Here is a 20,881-nt window from a genome sequence, read left to right on the forward strand (position 1 = left end):
CTGAGGCGGTTGAAGTTGGAATTGGGGGGATGGTAGCCGAAGAAGGTGGGACAGGGAAGTTAGGAATGAGAGAAGAATAAGGGATGCTGGGACAGGAGACAGGAGGAAAGTATGGGTTTTGGCTGATAATGTTGCCGTGGACCGTTGTTGTAGGCAGGCTCTCTGCGGCTGAGGCAATCGGAGTAGGAATGGGAAAGGAAGGACAGGGAAGTTAGGAATTAGAGAAGAGGAAAAGATGCTGGGATGGAGGGATGCATGTGCTCGGGTTGTTTGAGAAGTGTGGGGTAAGGAAGAAGATGTATTAGAAGCGGGAAATGCTGGGTTCAATAGACCTGGCCCTCTAGGAGGGCTGATGAGGGAGGCTGGGCTGTGGGATGCGTGATGACGTCATCGGCGCGGGCGTGATGCTGGGAACCCAAAAGTGGCCATTGAGTTCTGCGAGGTGGGATGCTGCTCTGCTGAGAGTCCATGAAGAGTTGGAAAAGTTTTGCCTTATTGTCGGTGCGATGGAAGGTTATGTTTCGCTGGGTGAGGGCGCGCTTCAGGCGAACGACCGTCCACTCCGATGTGTTTGTAAATCAGGGTGAGATGGTGAGGTGAGGCCGGGTCGCAGAGGCTGCGCCCAGAGCGGCTGGAGGAAGGAGTGTCGGTCGGACGCCGGACACGAGATCTTCCTCTGGAGCGGTGGGGGGCGAAGGCCCGATGGTGTTGTAGCCGTCGGTGGACGGAGGCTGGGAACTCCTGAGAGCGGGGACAGTTAAGCGGGGCCAGGATGGCTGACGAGGAGGAATGGTAGGTGAAGGAGAGGACTCTGGGATTTTGTCAAACAATTCGCTGTCTGACGGATTGAGTATGATTTTGTTCTCCATGATTTTAGGTATCCCTTTTGTTTCGTATTTGAGTTCTGACGTTGTAGAAAATTAGTCAAGGAGGGAGTGAACGAATAAGGTGTGCTTCAATATGTTTTGAGTGGAAATGAGATGAGTTCAGTTCAGTGGTCTTTGTTCCCGAACCTAGTTATAAAACTTCATATGTAGCACTTGAAGATGAGCTTATTTGATAAAGTTACATGATTCATGCAGTTTTTGGGTTGTATCCACATGGTTGAATGAACTTATATATATCCAAATAACCTTAATGTAATGAAATGTAGCAGATTAGATGTTTAAGATGTACAGTCTTACTTTGTACAGTGCTGGTCTGACTGGCTGTCTGCAGTCCAGCTCTTGTTCTGGATCTTTCTCCACACTGGGGACAGGAGGAGTCTCCTGATGAAGCAGACTGGTCCCAGTATGAGGTGATGCAGTGTCTGCAGAACCAGTGTCCACAGCTGGTAGAGACTGGATCCTTCAGGACATCCTGACACAAAACACAGCAGGACAGCTGCTCCTCCACAGAAACATGACTCCTCTTCCTCTCTCTGTGAAGACATTTCTTTATTACTAAAATGATTTGTTGATTGTTGATGAAAAATACTGAGATTTGTCCGACACTGTCTGGAAGCTCAGATAGTCACAGAGAACATTAAAAGTGTTGTTAACTTTTCTGTTTGAATTCAGCATTCAGTCTGTAATGAAAATGATTCCTTTTATTTCAACTCTCCTGCTTTCATAAACACTGAGTGCTTTTCCTATCTGTCTGTCTTATTAAACATTTATTGATCTGCCTGTAGTTTGTTATTAATACAAACTCAACACTCCCCTGCAGCTGCTTCACAATAAAAGCCTTCCATTAAAGAGAGCTGATTATATCCTTCACTGTTCTACAGTCACTTTGGGCAGATTAGCTTGTGTTAGTTTAAACTGAGGTTAGAAGTGCTCTAAATAATTATGATAGACCAGCAGTTTACTGTAAGACACATAGCACGTAACAGTGGTGTCACAGGCTGTTTATTTGTTTGTTTTTCATTCCTTTTATGTTTCCTGTCACTCTATATTGTCAACTATCAAATGAAGGAATATATCCAGTTCAAATATTCTTAAAAAGAAGTCTCCAAATCTACATTTGACATATTTTGTCCCTGTTTTTAAATCTGCAGATAACTTTTACATAAATAAATGGATGTTTGTTTCTTCATCTTTAGAAACAATATATTTAATTACACATTAGAAACAGATTCTTTCAGATAATAGTTACAAATATTTATAGCGACTTCAACATCAGAGCAAATATATATGAATATTATCATCTTCCATCAGGTCAGTTTACAGTAAAAACTGTTTCTTACTTTGTGTCTGAGGGTCCAGGTTCATTACTGAAGTCTGGATTATAATGTTTGGACCAGTCACTCTTCATAGACAGACAGCTGGACACTGGAGACTCTGCTCTCTGTCTGTTGTACTGAACTCTGCAAACACCAAGTTGTTTTTATTTGTATCACATGAATCCTTGATAAATTCTCTGATGATAAAGCCATTTAGGAAGCTGTAAATATACAGTACAAACTGTCAATAAGTAGGAGGTTTAAATATAGTTTTAGTCTTCTTAAATTAGAATACAGCTTTTCAGGGTGACTGACAGCTGCGGGATGATTATAAAGGTTTAGTTAAAAATACATTTTGGAAGAAAACAAAATCAACAGAAAACATGACATCTGCAGACGTAACTGATAATGAGTCATTAATGTTTGGATCAGTCACTCTTCATAGACAGACAGCTGGACACTGGAGACTCTGCTCTCTGTCTGTTGTACTGAACTCTGCAAACAACAATATGGTTTTATTCACATGAATCCTTTGTCCTTTAATCTTTCCCATTTAGGAAGCTGTAAATAAACAAACTGCTGCTACTGTTGATAAGTAGGAGGTAAAAGTTTGTATTAGTCCTCTTACATTAGATTGACTGACAACTACAGATACTAAGAGGAAGATGGAAGGAAAGATTTCTCTTTGTTAGTGTCACAAACAGTTTTTGTTAGCAAATACAGTTTGGTAGAAAATGTAAAATACAAACATTAAATCAACAGAGAACATACAGGTAACTGAATATAAGTGAAATTAATGAGTTAGTGTCAGTTCTCTTACTTTGTGTCTGAGGGTCCAGGTTCATTACTGAAGTCTGGAGGATCAACTTTGGACCAGTCACTCTTCATAGACAGACAGCTGGACACTGGAGACTCTGCTCTGTCCTCCTCTTCCTCCACACAAACACTCATCTTTTGGACTTCAGTCAGTCTGAGAGATACAATAATAACTGACTGAGCTCAGAGCACAATAATAAGGAAACAGGTTTAGTCAAAGTCACACGCAAGGTTGAGAGAACAAGAAGTAACAAAAACACACACACACACACACACACACACACACACGCACACACGCACACACACAGTACTCTGTATAGTATATAGAGTATACAGTATAATATAGAACTCCACCTGGTCACTCTCTTTAACCCTGTACTTGTTTTCTTGGGTTACAGTAGCTTTAATCTGTATTATTCAGTCAATCACAACTTTGTATCCACAGATGAATCAAACTGTTGAGTTCATTCTAACATTTCTGTCCTCTACAGTCCACAGGAAGAAAACTGACTCAGAGACTTTGACAATAAATAATAATAAGGTTGTATTAACACTCACCCTGCCTCAGCCTTCAGTTTTCCTCCTTCTGCTCTGTCGACTCAAAATGGAGACTGAACCAACTGAACACTTTCACTTTCAGGGTTTCCTCCCTGGTGTTATGTGTGTGTGTGTGTGTGTGCGTGTGTGTGTGTGTGTGTGTGTGTGTGTGTGTGTGTGGTGCTTACACAGATCAGCTGTTCAACATGATGTGTTTATGAGTGTCTGTCTTGAAAAGACAATGAAATTGAGTTTTGATCAAAATGTTGGTACTTAAATTATGTTTAAATTATGTAAATAAAATGTTGTGTTTAAGTTTCAACTAAAGTGCTGTCACCTAAATTAAATACATGTTTTCTTTTACAGACTTTTAGGGAACACAAACAGATCATTTCAGAGCACAGAAGCCGTCAGTGAGCTTGAATGTCTGTCCCACTATTGTTCATGAAAAAAAGTGTCTATAAAACAAGACAACGGTCCTTATTCTGCACTGTGTGACAGCGGATCAGTTTGTAATATTGCAAGAAGAGCTGTTACATTAAGAGCTGCAGCTCCACTTCTTTATTTCACTTCTGCAGACTCACACGGTTTTCTTTTTAGAGTCAGATCATTTGTGTCAACTCAGCAATAAGATTCCTTAACTTCCCCAACAGCTCTTCATTTAACAATATATATCACTGAGATTATTTGTTGTAATTATGATACATTTATAGTTTACAGAACAGCATAATTATATTGTGGCTTTTTGGCTGTGCTCAATTGTTTTAGGGAATAATGGAGATTTGAGAGAAGCTATTACCTTCTTTTGTAGACGATTATATTGACATTCTGTTGCTTTCTGTTTGTCTTTATATGCATGAGTGAGTTTGCAGTTATATAGCGTTCACTGTAATAATTCACTTCTGTCTGTTTCAACAGGAACATGTGGAACGTTTGACAAGATGCCATCATACACTGCTGAGAGTTTCTCTGAGAGTCTGGAGAGGAACTGAAGACTACCAGGAAACGTTTCACATTTTGATTCTGGTGATTGTTGTGTTCACATTAAACATGTTGTTTGTTCTTCAGTGTGCTATCCTAACCCTAATACTAGTACATACATATCTCTACAGGTAAATAAAACATACCGCCGTCTCTGCTTGTTTTGTTTAATTTGCTGTTCAGAGGAAATACTTGGTGGCTAATCAGTTATAGTTGTGTTGAGTAAAGTCTACGGTGGCCCTGAGAGCTCAACACACTGAAAAGAAAACAACAGTTTGAAAACTCAAAAAACATTGGCAACTGATTTGCAGCTTTTCTTTTTAAATGCTGTGAATGTGCTGCAGCTCATTGAGCTTTCTCCTCTATGTACTCTGAAAACATTCTGTAAGACCTGAAATGCAGCACTCGTGTTTCTTGTAAAGCCTTTGCACTTTAAAATGTTTTGTTTTGCTAACTTCAGAGATTAAAAGGATCAGCAGAGAGGCTGAAGTGTTTTAATTTAACAATGTCTGTGCAGTGGCAGCAATGATTCTGGGTTTTTTTTAGTAAAAAGAAGCCCAAAATAAAACAAATGCATGGATTAAATATTATGTTAATAATACTTAAATATTTCTCAAATAAAAGTAAAATGAAAAGACAAATCTTTTAAGAGGGGCTTTGTAATTAGATGAATATGTGAGTAAAAAAAGGAAGCGAAACTGAAACCGAAACCATGGAGCTACTTCGGGATACACGCAGGATGACCGGGATCAGCTGTGTGGTGTGTTTGCTGACACTGTCTTACATTCACACTCTTACCGAGGCAGGTAGGTGAGGCGTTTATTTTCATTAACCCATTTCCTGTTGAGCCTGGTAGGATTTAGATTTTCTCTTTAAAATGTGGCTGTGATTTGCTCGATCCACCGCGGGGAAGTCAGCTCGGCCACAGGCGTTTCATGTAGAGACATCAAGAGATTAATACTGGTACAATATACAGTTTGTTTTCAAGTCAGTCAAAATCAGTGCCGAATAATATATTTTCTATAGAAATAGTAATAGTAAATAGAACAAGAATTAAAAATAGACTAAAGGAAGTGGCGTCCTATAGTTGGGGAGTGCGGAAGAACAGTTTTCCCCATATAAATATTAATATAAACTAGAAGAATAAATAAAAAGGGAAAACAAGAGTCGTGTCCTAGTTGGAGAGTGTAGTAATATAACCGATTGATTTGGAGTCCCTGGGACAAATGTCATGGAGGCTATTGAAAAGAGATTTCTGTTGTAATTAGTCGATGGTCCCTAAATGAAACCCTTAACATGGGAATGGGAATAACTGTCAGCTGCAGCTCCACTTCTTTATTTCACTTCCGCAGACTCACGCGGTGAACTTCCCCAACAGCTCTTCATTTAGCAATATACTGTATATCACTGAGATTATTCATTGTAATTATGATACATTTATAGTTTACAGAACAGCATAATTATACACATTGTGGCTTTTTGGCTAAACTCAATTATTTTAGGGAATAATGGAGAATTGGACAGACAGAAGTACATTCAAAAACTAATAAAGTTATTTTTTTCTGATCTTTGAGTGAACGTGACATTCAGGATATTGCGCCCCCACACTCCAATGGTGATGACAAGAATCTTTATTAAAGTAAATTAGGGATTATTCACCCGCATGCATAAGTTCAGCTCACTTTCTCCGCTGCTTTTCCTGAATTGAACCGTCTCTTTATTTGATTCTCAGACACTGAGGCGTCCTGTGTTGTTCTGAAGAGCTGCATCTTACCGTGCAGCTTCCAGAGTGGCAATGAAGTAGTCGTCCACTGGTTTCAGGGGGACTGGAAAGACTCCTGTCCACTCCTACTACCACAACCAAGACCAGCTTGCACGGCAGGATCAGCGCTTCAGAGACAGGACATCACTGTTCAAGGACCAGATCTCCAGAGGAAACGCCTCACTGCAGCTGACAGGGGTGGAGGTTCAGGACCGGGGCAGATACAACTGCCACACCAGCACCATCAGCGGAAACAAGGACTCATTTATCAACCTGAAAGTGGACGGTATGAGAAACACACACAGACAACCTTTTTCTTTAAGTGCAATGTGTTCCTAAATGTAACCAATGTGCTAAATAAAACCTTAAAAATGATCTTTACAGCTCCGGTCACTGAAGTCGACATTCAGAAGGTTGAAAACAGGATCACCTGCAGCTCAGAGGGGATCTACCCTGAGCCTGAGCTCACCTGGTCCACCAGCCCTCCGTCCAGCGTGACCTTCAAGAACACAACCACAGTCCGGGAGACTGAACAGCAGCTCTACAACATCAGCGGCTCTCTGATACTTTCAGACAGTGGGACTGATGTGGCCTACAGCTGCAACATCAGCACTCGCAGGAACAAGAGGAGAGCCACTTTGAGGCACCCACGTGAGTATTCTGGTCTAATTTGGTCTAATTTGGTGCCTGTTTGAAAGATTCCTCTCTGTTTGTAGCTACAAAACACTAAAAGGTATAAAAAGACATGAAGAATCAAAGGTTATAAATGAAGGTTATATATTACAGTCTGTCAGTCACAATAAGTCAGTTTTCTTTATTCATCATTTCATGTTTTCACTTCCTGTTTTATTTTGTACTTACCTCTCGTTATAAATCCATTCACTTCCTGCCTTCGTGTGTTGATTATGTGTCTTTGTTTTTTGATTTTTGCATGCCTTTGGACTCTGCCTTCGCCCTTTTAGGATTTGTTTGCCTGATCTGATCTGATTGGATCTCTGTGAACTGGACTGCAAGTAAACTACTGTTTGTTTTACGGAGCCCTTGTGTGTGTCGAGTCGTGCTATTGAGTCCTATTTCCTGGGTCAGTTATAACAAGATGTTTTTGAGAAAATAGCACAAAATGATAAAAAATAAAAAATAAAATAAAAAATTCAGAGTTTTCAGATAAACTGCAAACTAACAAACCTGGCAGTTAATAATTCTCAGTTGTTTAGCAAACAAATATGTCAAATCAGCTCTTATCCGACAGTATGTGTTTCTATATCTGTGGAAATAATTCGGATTCACAGGCGTTTTGATCTTTTTCTGTTTGTGTTGCATCATTTCAGCTCCTATCATTGCCTCCAGCACTGACACAACAATCCCCTGCAGTGTGTCAAACACCTCCCTGATGGTCTTCAGCCTCGTTTGGAGATTCAACCACAGTCAGATCATTCTGAACCAGGCCGGAGCCAACGTCAGCCACTCAGTCTCAGAGGAGTGGAGGCAGCAGGTGAAGGGCGTCTCTGAGTCAGGCGGCCTCATGCTACAGGACTTATCTTGGAAACAGGAGGGGATGTACACCTGTGAACTCAGTAATCCTGAGGAGACATACGTAACCAACACCTTTCTGAGAATAGAGAAAGGTAAGAGCAAGTCTGTCTGAGTGAAAGCTGCCATTCAAACTATCAGCATATCTCAGGTTTGATATTCGGGCACAGTTTCAACCAGTTTCAGCTCTTAGACTGGGGCAAAAGAAGTCATTTATTTACAACAAAACAATCCAAATACATAGGTGAGAGGACTCTGTAAGGCCAGTAGTGTGGGGAGTGGATGTTATAAAACCAAAGAAAAGGAAACAAAAGATACCAAACAAAAGGTGTGTGGAGGGAGAGGAGAGCTGCTAAAGGACTGGCTGCTGCTCTGGCTTATATCCACGGGGCACACCGAGTCCAGGTGTGCAACATACTGCTGATTAACCTCCGACAGGTCTGCAGCCCTCCACACAGAATCAACTGTCAACTCACCTGGCGCTGCTCTCACAAGCCGTCCCCACACCTCTCTCTCTCTCTCCTGCAGCTGAGTGTAAACCACAGCCACCTCCACAAGCAGTACAAAGCACACAGAGGGACCCTCACACTATTCCAGTAGATGTACGTAGGTGGTTGCTAGAGTGCCGAAGGTCTCTGTTAAGGCATTGCCCGAGGGTTGCTTGGGTGTTGGGATGTTTGCTGCAGTGTTAATAGGTGGTTGGCTGCAAAGTTGAAGTAGCTGAATGTAGGATTGCTTAACATCAGGAAGATCTAACAGCTGAGGGTGAGGAAACTGTAGATTCTGAGAGATGGACACGTGAACAATGCTACAGTAGTTATCAGTCAGTATGTTGTGGTCTGAGTTGGTTGTTTCAAGTTCATTTAACTGAACTGTCTCTCTCTGTTTCAGTGAGTCGGACTGGTGTTACAGGCATTATTGTAGCTGTGGTGGTTGGAGTCATTGTGGTTGTATTGCTAACAGGACTTATACTGTACTGCAAATCTAAAAGGGTAAGAAAAACACATTCTGCCTTCAGTTGGGATTTATTTAATGTGTACGTTGTTTGCACTGATGATGATGTGTGTTTGACACAGAGAGGAACAAGACCAGAAATGGTACTATCAGAAAACTCCTTGTGGTAAGTATATCTTACATACTGAATACAGAAGCACCTGAATCAGTTTACAGTGCATGGCAGGCTGTAATTAATTAAATTAACTAATAATAACTCAAATTAACCCACAAGCAGAGTGTAAAATAATGCAAAACTCATCCAAAAATAAACTGGCTCAGTGGTTTGAACATGAAACGTTTTTCTAACCTAAATAAAAGTTTGTGTTGAGTTCCGCTTGGATGTATTTTACCAATAAGTTGTGTTCAGTTTTGTTCGCAGGAAAGAAGAAGACATGTATGATAGCAACTACCTACAAGATCCCCAACAACCTGTGCTGCTCTCAATGTGACTGTATTTGATTAACGTGAGCAAATCCTCAGAAACTCCTGTGAAACTGTGGCAAGCAGCTCTCAGCAACATCAACTGCTTGACGATGTGTATATTAATTTAAGCTCATACATTTCCTACATTATTATTGTATATTTACGGTAAATTAATTTAATCACTACTGTTCACTAAAGTATTCTGTTTTATATCTATTTTGTTTTATTCACATATTTTAACTTTTGCACAAATTTAAGTCTTTTGTCTCTTTTATGTTTGTAATTTTCTTTTTAAACATTTTATATGGAATCACTGAAAAACACTAACTTTTGTTCTGATGGTAAGAACTTAAAATTGATCTTTAATTTTCAGTTTCTTCCCTATAGAGGGCGCTGCAACACAATGAAGTGATGCAGTCACTTTACAAGCTGACTGAAATTCTGTCACTGCTGAGTTTATTTAAACACTTTAAACTTGCTGTAAATATCTGACATACATTAAATACTTTCTATTCACCTGATCCTTTAATATCTTCCTATAACTTGCACCAGTAAATTCTGCTTCTGCTTAAGTTTAAAGAGTGTTGAAGTCTTATTTTGAGTATTGAGACTGAATTGAAAACAGAATTTGATGCACACACTATTATACACTAATGAGTTAGGCACATATTACACATATTATTTCTGCCAACAGATCCTATTATAGTAGTCAGCTTGTTGATAAGTGAAGTAGCCTTTAGTCTGAGAGCCACAGAGTGAATCAGCTGCAGCTCCATCATCACCATCTTCTCCTGTTACTGAGGACGTCATCAGAGAAGTTGAACAACTCAAACTGAGTTATTACTGAACATGACTTCCTGTATTAAGACCAGGGAATCAGTTTGAGAGTGACAGCAGCTTCTAATCCTGTTTTCAGTTTAACTCTGGGGCTTCCTTTTTATTGTTCATGTATGGAATTTGCCTTTAAGTCTCTAAAGTTGAATTCTTCTGTGTTACAACAGACTGGACGAGCACTTGTTGGAAACTGATTCACTTTAATTGTGTGAATAAAACATGATCTTTCTCAGTGTGGGAGTCAGAGTCAGATGGCTTTCCACCTTTGTTTTATGCTCAGAGTCTAATGAAGACGTAAACAGCCGACTGCAAACTGAGAAACTACAGTAAAGGTCTGACTGAATCCAGACTTTTTTTTTTAATTTCTGTTCCTCACAAGCAATATTCATCTGTTATAAAATGAGAAAAAGCTGATATTTGTGGTAGTTATTGATTTCTTTATTTGAAAATCAGGAGATCAATAAGCTCTGACACACACACTGGATTTGTGGACTCTTTTATTCGCTGCTTTCTAAGGCTGCACAGAGGAATTATAAAGCTTTAGCTGAGTCCAGCAGCAGGTGGAAATGAGCAACACTTGAATCTTCTTCAGTCAGAAATAAAACTCTGGCGAATCCAAATAAACAATTAAAATGTTCTTCATTTACACCAACATGGAGATCATTTATATTTATAAACTGGATTGTGGAGATTTATAGCAATCAGAAGTAAGATGTGATTTCAATATATAGATTTGTTTTCTTGATGCAATAATATAAACTTTCACAATATGACAAAACACAGCAAATATGCACATAATCTTAATTATTAACAATAACACGTATGATTAGAGCTTATTTAGACTGCAGCACTGAGAGTCATCTCCACTGGTTGTGATTCCTCTGTCAGTCACTGCTGGATGAAGCTCTCCTCTCCACTCTACCTCCCAGTAACATGGCCCAGTCAGAGCTGATGCTGCTGCTTCAACCTCTCTGGATCATCAGGACACGGCTGATCCTCCCACACAACCTCCTTCCTCACCACTCACACTCTGACTGAGATCACGTCAATCTGATGAGAGAAGAAGACAGACAACAGAAGTCATAAATCAGTGTTTACAGAGACTCCCTCCATCAGCACATCCAGTATAAAGACCAGCAGGGACTTCAGTCCAGTTCAGACCAAAAGGTGAGCGGCTGCGAAGCGTAGCCTGCTTCCTTTCAGCTCTCATGTTAACATATTGGAGTGAACACACTGAGCTGAAGCTCACAGACCTGCAGACACTTTGGACACCAAGTCTGTTGACTGCAGATTTCACTGAAGTACACAGTGGAAATAAAGTGCTGAGAGTCCCTGAACACAACATTACTGCAGAAACAGAGACATTCACTGCCCACTGTAATGATGGATTTACTGCTGTTTGGGTTCAAAGCTGATAAAAACCCCAGTCTCAGTCAAATTAAAATGTTTCATCTTCTTTTGAAATATTATAGAAGAGAAATATGGAGTCTGTTTAAAAAATAGAACATATTTGGACTAAACAAAAGACAAATGGACAGATATATATCTGATGTTAAAGGTCCTACATGTTCATACATGGACTGAACAATAGCTGTGATTACTGGACTTCAGCAGAGGTTCTGGTCTGTACAAAGACCACATGGTCACTAAATATAATGATGGTTCTCTGAAATAAGATCCAGTGGTTTGCAGGCTTCAATCAGACTGATCTTAGAGCTGTGACAAAGATGAACTGATGAGTTGTTTAGTGTTGAAATGAGAGAACAAACACTTTGAGATCAGATTTGATGGTACAACAGTTTGATGAATGAGGACCACTGTCTCTGTACATCTTGTAATGCTGTCAGCTGGAATCCAGCCTTATTTCCTGTAGACATGAACACAACGACAACAGTCGTCTTCACATCAACTCAAACACATGATCACAACAAGTCTCTCTCTCTCTCTCTCTCTCTCTCTCTCTCTCTCTCTCTTTAGTCTTTCTGTCTTTCTGTCCAACCCTGAAGTCTGTCACCATCCTCCTCTCACAGCTTCACTGAGGAAAGCAGCAAATACTGGATCTTTGCTTTGATACTAACTGTGTTTAGTACAATACTGCTGAAACCAGCATGGACTGACTCCAACCCTCTACTGACCTCAGAGTCTTCAGTCTACAGTGTGGACTCTCCAGAAAACCACACAGCAGCTTCACTCCTGAATCCTGCAGATTGTTGTTACTCAGGTCCAGCTCTCTCAGATGGGAGGGGTTGGACTTCAGAGCTGAGACCAGATAATCACAGCTGATCTCTGACAAACTGCAGTCACTCAATCTGAATAAAGAATAAATGATGTAAGTTTAGAAGACAATGTTCCTACTTGAAATCATTCAGTGTTTAATAATCTGTTCAGAGCTGAAGAAGGTTTAGAATGTACAAGTTTAGAAAATGTGAACAAAAGACATCTACAATCATTATTTTAGGAATAGTGGAGTCATAAAATCAAATTATCTTCAGTTTAAACTATTCAGTCAGTATAAACATCATATAGCTTCATAACAATGTTGGAAACAGCAAATACTAAATAAATGTGTTATTTACTGATAGTTGAAATAGAGATTATTTATTTATTTGATTTTTTTACAATTTAAAAAAATAGAACACGATATGGAATATCAGATGAAAATCAAGAGTTTAAGAGATTCAGAGTGAATTATCCAGTGTAGATTTTTCGTTATATTCAGGTTTTAAATGTGGAGCTCAACATTGCTCTGCCACAGTCAATGGACTAAACCACTGAAGAAGAAAACAGACTTTAGCATTAAGATACTCAGTGTGGATCAGTATAATATCAGCCTTATGTCTGCACTTTACTGTCAGCACAACTTTCACATCATATTAATCTCAGCACAGAAGGAATAAATGGTGTCTGACCTCAGAGTCTCCAGTCTACAGTGTGGACTCTCCAGAAAACCACACAGCAGCTTCACTCCTGAATCCTGCAGCTCGTTGTAACTCAACCTCAAATCTCTCAGATGGGAGGGGTTGGACTTCAGAGCTGAGACCAGATAATCACAGCTGATCTCTGACAAACTGCAGTCACTCAATCTGTATAAAGAATAAAAGATGTAAGTTTAGAAGACAATGTTCCTGCTTGAAATCATTCAGTGTTTAATGATATTGAGATTTATATGGCAGGAAAAAGACCTAGAGTACGATATAAAACATTATAGCTACTGAAAGAAAGAAGAGGCTGGGGTTTACCATCACAGAAACATTATTATATCTCAGCACAGATGAGAGCATCAGCTCTCGGGGTTCGGAGAGCAGTGATAAAAGAACATACATTGAAAGAAGATATTAAAATCCTGAGTTGGTGTGCATATGATTCAGATCTCACACTAAATAAACTCAATGATAGATTCAAAGTTTGGATAAAGAAAGGTATAATATCTCTATGCAGCATTATACAGAAAGATGAAATTATGTGTTTTCAAACATTAAGAGATAATTTTTCATTGGAAAAACAGGATTTCTAAAGATATCTCCAATTAAGAAATTACTATAATCAAAAAGAAAAATACCAGAGAAGCCAGTAAACCCTTTATGCAACTTCTCATAAATGCATATAAGTCAGATATTAAAAGAGGGGTCATCTCTCAACTGTATAAGAGCCTCCACAATCTAAAAGCTCATTCGACAAAATATATAAAGGATAGATGGGAGAAGGAAGGAGACCTGACAATAACAGACAAAGAATGGCAAGATATTTGTGTATTTCAATGGAAGAGTCCAAAATCTCATGCTTGGAAAGAATTGATGCTTGAAGAAGAAAACAGACTTTAGCATTAAGATACTCAGTGTGGATCAGTATAATATCAGCCTTATGTCTGCACTTTACTGTCACCACAACTTTCACATCATATTAATCTCAGCACAGAAGGAAAAAATGGTGTCTGACCTCAGAGTCTCCAGTCTACAGTGTGGATTCTCCAGAAAACCACACAGCAGCTTCACTCCTGAATCCTGCAGATTGTTGGCACTCAGGTTCAGCTCTCTCAGATGGGAGGGGTTGGACTTCAGAGCTGAGACCAGATAATCACAGCTGATCTCTGACAAACTGCAGTAACTCAATCTGAATAAAGAATAAAAGATGTAAGTTTAGAAGACAATGTTCCAGCTTGAAATCATTCAGTGTTTAATGATCTGTTCAGAGCTGAAGAAGGTTTAGAATGTACAAGTTTAGAAAATGGAAACTCCAAACACCTGAACCCAACAGCAGGTTGAAAACTGTAAAATACAAAAAGGTAAAAAGAGCTCTCATTAATATTAATGACAACGTGCTGCTGCTTCAATAAAGACGTAGTGACTTCAGCTCTTAACCTCTGCCAGCTCCACCAGTGGCTCCATCTATACAAACTCATGTTGTGTAGCCAAACACAAAGAAAAACAAACACAAAGTGATTTAAGATTTGAATAAAGATCCTAAAGTTTCCAAAGATGTCATATATATCACAATTTATATTAAGTAAATGTCAAATTAAGAAATCTACAATATTTCTTTTAGGAATAGTGGAGTCTTAAAATCAAAGCTTCTTCAGTTTAAACTATTCAGTCAGCATAAACATCATATAGCTTCATAAAAATGTTGGAAAAAGAAAATACTGAACATATTTGTTATTGTCTGGTCATTAAAATAGAGATTATTTATTTATTTATTTATTTAATGTATTTATGTATTTTTATCATCATTTATTAAAAAACATGATGTGAAATATAAGATGAAGATCAAGAGTTTAAGAGATTCAGAGTGAATTATCCAGTGTAGATTTTTCTTGTTATGTTCAGGTTTTAAATGTGGAGTTCAACATTGCTCTGCCACAGTCAATGGACTAAATTGTAACAATAGGATTGTTTATTTAAGTACTGTTGTACGGGGGACTGATTTAGAGGTTACGCCGCGCATGCGGACCAGTTCAGATAGCGTTACCTAGGCAGAGAGTGGAGAGATGATGTCGGCACACATGCAATAAAGTTCAAGTAAGCTAGACTGCTTTAATCGTCCATTATGTATAGTCAAGATAAGAGACGGAACATAATGAAACATAAACCACTGAAGAAGAAAACAGACTTTAGCATTAAGATACTCAGTGTGGATCAGTATAATATCAGCCTTATGTCTGCACTTTACTGTCACCACAACTTTCACATCATATTAATCTCAGCACAGAAGGAAAAAATGGTGTCTGACCTCAGAGTCTCCAGTCTACAGTGTGGACTCTCCAGAAAACCACACAGCAGCTTCACTCCTGAATCCTGCAGATTGTTGTCACTCAGGTTCAGCTCTCTCAGATGGGAGGGGTTGGACTTCAGAGCTGAGACCAGATAATCACAGCTGATCTCTGACAAACTGCAGCCCCACAATCTGAATAAAGAATAAAAGATGTAAGTTTAGAAGACAATGTTCCTGCTTGAAATCATTCAGTGTTTAATAATCTGTTCAGAGCTGAAGAAGGTTTAGAATGTACAAGTTTAGAAAATGGAAACTCCAAACACCTGAACCCAACAGCAGGTTGAAAACTGTAAAATACAAAAAGGTAAAAAGAGCTCTCATTAATATTAATGACAACGTGCTGCTGCTTCAATAAAGACGTAGTGACTTCAGCTCTTAACCTCTGCCAGCTCCACCAGTGGCTCCATCTATACAAACTCATGTTGTGCAGCCAAACACAAAGAAAAACACACAGAAACTGATTGAAGATTCAACTGAAGATCACAAAGCTGTCAAATATGTCATGATGCAATTGGAGAATTTAACCTGTGGCCGCACTTCCTTACATGTCCTGCTCTGCTCAAAACTCCCTCTATCTGAACCTATATCTCAGTATACTTCAAATCCGATTGTGAAACATTCCTTTAAGATCTGGACACAATTTGGACAGTTGTTTTCACTCATGGACGTTTCAGTCTTTGCTCCTATAGTGAGAAATCACCTATTTATACCTTCATTTACAGATGGAGCTTTTGATGTCTCGGTTAGGAGGGATCAGCACATGGGAGATTTATTTATTGACAATACTCTTATATCCTTTGATCAGCTAATGTTAAAGTTGAATATCCCCTGCTCTTACTTCTTTAGTTCTTACAACTTTGTATCTATATCAGCATCCTCCACTTTCTCTTCCTTGTTCCAAAAGGTCTATTGGGACAGTTTATTCCTTATTAAATTCACATAATCCCGAAAACTTGACCCTGTTAAGGAATCAGTGGGAAGAAGAATTGGGAATGCGATTTCCTGATAGAGGTCAGAAGAAAGCTTTAGTTAGGATACATTCCTCTTCAATTTGTTTATGATATACAGCCATCCAGTTCAAAGTTTTGCATCGCCTAGCTGGTTTAAAACTAAACTTGCCAAGTTCATTCCCAGCCTTAACCCTACATGTGATGATGCATGCAAGCACCAGCCACTCTTTCACATATGTTTTGGTCTTGTTGAACCCTTTTCAGATGTTTTGGAAGTACCCATAGAACTATTACTGCAATATTTTGAGTAGCTCCATAAGAAATAATATGATAACTTTTGCGTCTCTCTTAGCTAGACGGCTCATACTCACACTAAATGGAAGGAAAAACACCCCCCAACTTTCAAGCTATGGATTAAAGACCTTACACACCATATATGTATATTCATATTGCGTACTCTCTCTCAATCGTTTTTCCCCTTTCTCCTGATTTCTTGTTTTTGTTTTTTGTTCTTTTTCTCTATTACTCACTTATGTATTATTATAATATCTTTTGTATCATTTACTGTACTTTTACCTTTGTGATCATTATTTTCATTTTTGTCTTATTTACAATTGTTGTCACATTGACTGTATTTATATATCCATGTAACTCCTCGCAAATTTGGTGTGTTTGATTACTAATGGTACAATAATAGTTCAATAGTGATGGGGCTCTGTTGGAGCAGGAAGATGGGGCGGGGTTATATCGTGATCATCTAACTGTATCTGTAATTTGTTGCAGTTTGTATAACTCCTAAATACCAACAAAAAGACTTTAAGCAAAAAAAAAGAACAAAAACAGTCAGAATGACTCAACTTTCACATCATATTAATCTCAGCATAGAAGGAAAAAATGGTGTCTGACCTCAGAGTCTCCAGTCTACAATGTGGACTCTCCAGAAAACCACACAGCAGCTTCACTCCTGAATCCTGAAGATTGTTGTTACTCAGGTCCAGCTCTCTCAGATGGGAGGGGTTGAACTTCAGAGCTGAGACCAGATAATCACAGCTGATCTTTAACAAACTGCAGCCCGACAAACTGAATAAAGAATAAATGATGAAGATAAAAATCATTTATAATCCAATCACATGTGTTCAGGTTTTAAATGTGTAGCTCAACATTACTATGGCTTAATCAATGAGCTTTTCTCTAAAATTAGAGTAGAGTGACTTTATCATTGTGTTATTGCGGATCATCATAATGTCATCCTTTTGCAGACATCATCGGAATGTCACCATAACATTCATACACTTATTCATGTCAACATTGATCAATAACATGCTGCGGATATCAGTTACGTCATTAAAAAATATCAAATCAGAAATGTTTCATTTTCTTCTAATTCATAACAATCATGTGTTGTTTTTTGAAAAATCCTAAGACGGGTTTTTTCTAAAGAATTCTAAAATGGCCAATAACAAATGACATAAAGACTTTATGAAATAAATAGTAGTTTAAGTAAACATTATTTAACACCTGCATGAAAATAGGTTGAACTTCTGTGTGTGTCACAAATGTGACGATAAATTAAAAGATATAAAAATAAATGAAATTAATAAATATTGATTTAATTTTGCAGCCCTTTGTAGGAATACACTTTTTAAATAACATGAATTCAGAGTAAATTCTGTTCAGACTGACATAAAAAAAAGCTGTTGTGATTTGTGCTCAGACAAACCCAGAAAACAAGAGAAATGAAGGAACCTTACAGCTTCTGTTACGCATTTAAATTTGGTAGATATACAGTGTACAAGAGCTAAATACATGAACTGACCTCAGAGTCTCCAGTCTACAGTTTTTACTCTCCAGTCCAGCACACAACAGCTTCACTCCTGAATCCTGCAGCTTGTTGAAGCTCAGGTCCAGATCTCTCAGATGGGAGGGGTTGGACTTCAGAGCTGAGGCCACAACTTCACATTGAGTCTCTGAGAGTCCACAGCCAGAAAGTCTGTGATGACAGAATATAAAACTTAAAGCATGATACCATCTGGCATTGTTCTTAAGCAATATAATGAGATAAATTGGGGCTTTAGAGAAGGTTCTAACTGCACTCATCTATTCAGTGCTGCTTGAAAGTATGTGAATCTCTGAAGCAGTTTTCTATTGTTTTACAATTATTTCTTTATATAATATATTTAATCAGAACCAGTATGTTTTTATATGTGTATGAAATAACAGGTGGATGTTTAACATGTCCATATACTTTTTTGAGGAAATTAATTGTGTAGTGTTGTTGTACACTTTTGTAGGGACAAGTCAGTGAACCCTGAGCAGCATTGCTCAAAACAAGCAGGTAAATACAATTACACAAAAATATACACAGAATATTTGTCTAAATTAACAACCCACACTAATCATGAATTATATCGCAATATCTGTCAAAATAATTGCAATATGATGTTTTTACTGTATTGTGCAGCTTTAGAGGAATTTTAATCTTAGAAGATGTGCAATTTCACTTTGACAGATAATACTATGAAAATCATGACGTGACCTTTTTCCTGAATCTGGAATCTTAAATCTGTTTTCTTTAAAACAAGATTTGTAGGCCATGGCATCTCTTTAGCACTACAGTGATTTGCATATTGCACTTGGCCATAATGAAATTTCGCTAATATTGTGATTAATTGTTCAGCCCTCCTCTCAGCCTCATTGACCTGTATGAGTTTACTTTGGTAAGACTCAACTGATTAATGGTTGGTTTGATTAATAGTATAATTAATACTGAGGATTAAATTAAATTAAATTAAAGAATTTGTTCTCAAGTGGAGTTCTACTGTAACAATATAATTTCTTCTCTGAGCATGGTGATTATAAAATCCATCCACTGAACTGAACCTACTAAGCTCTCCTTCACTGGCAGAATGAACCTGGAGTTCGTCCCAGGAACTGACTGTACTGAGCTGCTGTCTGAGTAAATCAGCTGCTAAACTATATATCTGCAATTTGAAAGAAAAACACAGTGCAAATCTTGCCATTAGTGTTACTGTTGTAAAATGGTGCAGAAAGGAAACACATTGACAGTTTGTATTTGCAGATAATAAAAAAAATGTAATAATTAATTATAACTATAATTTGTCACATTAGGGTGACCAGATAAAAAGGCAAAAAAGGACAAGTTTTGAAAAAACACTATCAGTGAACTTTACTAAAGTAGCTTGGAATAAACCAGTTTACAGACTAGTTCATTAAAATACCACCAGAGAGTGAGTGAGAGAGAGAGAGAGAGAGAGAGAGAGAGAGAGAGAGAGAGAGAGAGAGAGAGAGGAGCTTCCTTACTGTTTATAAATCAAACTCAATTCAAATGTAGCAAAATATAAAAAAATATCAACTTCTGCCTCTAAACGTAAAGTCACACTTATATTTAATGATGATGGAGAGGAGGATGCTCTGTTTATTCTTCACATCCTCTCAAATCAGCAACAATTATAGATATTGTATAAACTGTGAAATGGAAAGAGCAGTCCTTCATATGAAACAGTTCAGAAACTGCTGAGAAAAAACATAAGATATTTCATTTGTGTTTGTCTGTATATGAACAATAAACTGACACATTTTAGAAACAGTGCAGACACCATTAGAGATCAGGTTTTTGTGCGGGATTTGATGATAGAAGGAACTAACCTGATAGCAATAAACTCAAAAGTTGTCCGTGTGAAACTAAACATGCTTTTGAACACATTGGTATTCAACACATGTAGAATTATTTCAATAAGCAGTTATTAGTTTTATGTGTATTTTTATGTGTGTGAAGTGTGTAGCGCTATTGATGACTTCAGCTTTAAACTGCTTTATGTGTTAATTACATCTGGACTTACTGAGCCTTACTGCAGTTCCTCACAGCTGGAATCAGTTTCCTTCGTCCCTGCAATGATGTGTTGTACTTCTTCAGGTCCAACTCATCCAGAACCTCCTCTGACATCTGCAGCATGTAGGCCAGAGCTGAGCAGTGGATCTCAGAGAGTTTCTTCTCTGATCTGTTCTCTGACTTCAGGAACTCTTGGATCTCCTGATGGACTGAGTGGTCGTTCATCTCCATCAGACAGTGGAAGATGTTAATGCTTCTGTCAGGAGAGGAATTATACATGTTCATCTTCTTCAGGTTGTTGATTGCTCTCTGGATGATTTCTGGACTGTTGTGTGTCTGACCCAGCAGGCCTCCTAAGAGTCTGTGGTTGGACTCCAGAGAGAGGCCATGAAGGAAGCGAACAAACAGGTCCAGGTGGCCATTTTTACTTTCAAGAGATTTCATCATTGCTTCCATCAGGAAGACATCCAGGGTTGAGTCAATGTGTTTTTGACCCAGGAAGTCCTCCAGTACTCTGTTGTTCCTGTTGGTGTAACAGTGGAACATGTAGACTGCAGCCAGAAACTCCTGAATGCTCAGATGAACAAAGCAGTAGACTGTTTTCTGGAAGATCACACTCTCTCTTTTGAAGATCTCTGTACAAACTCCTGAGTACACCGAGGCCTCTGTGACATCAAGACCACACTGCTCCAGGTCTTCTTGGTAGAACATGATGTTTCCTTTCTGCAGCT

General features: G+C 38.5%; 1 protein-coding gene across 1 annotated transcript in view; it reads right to left on the reverse strand.

The window, feature by feature from the left end:
- The window catches only part of LOC127369534 (NACHT, LRR and PYD domains-containing protein 5-like), a 203,834-nt gene that overhangs the window by 28,850 nt on the left and 154,103 nt on the right, over positions 1–20,881 (reverse strand). The window contains exons 21-24 of the mRNA XM_051411007.1: positions 15,309–15,482; positions 14,019–14,192; positions 12,992–13,165; positions 12,218–12,391 (exon numbers count right to left, since the gene is read on the reverse strand). Of these exons, the coding sequence (XP_051266967.1) occupies positions 12,218–12,391; positions 12,992–13,165; positions 14,019–14,192; positions 15,309–15,482 (696 nt within the window). The remainder of the gene's footprint in view (positions 1–12,217; positions 12,392–12,991; positions 13,166–14,018; positions 14,193–15,308; positions 15,483–20,881) is intronic.

The sequence above is a fragment of the Dicentrarchus labrax genome, unplaced genomic scaffold (assembly GCF_905237075.1).
Source record: "Dicentrarchus labrax unplaced genomic scaffold, dlabrax2021, whole genome shotgun sequence".
Taxonomy (NCBI): domain Eukaryota; kingdom Metazoa; phylum Chordata; class Actinopteri; family Moronidae; genus Dicentrarchus; species Dicentrarchus labrax.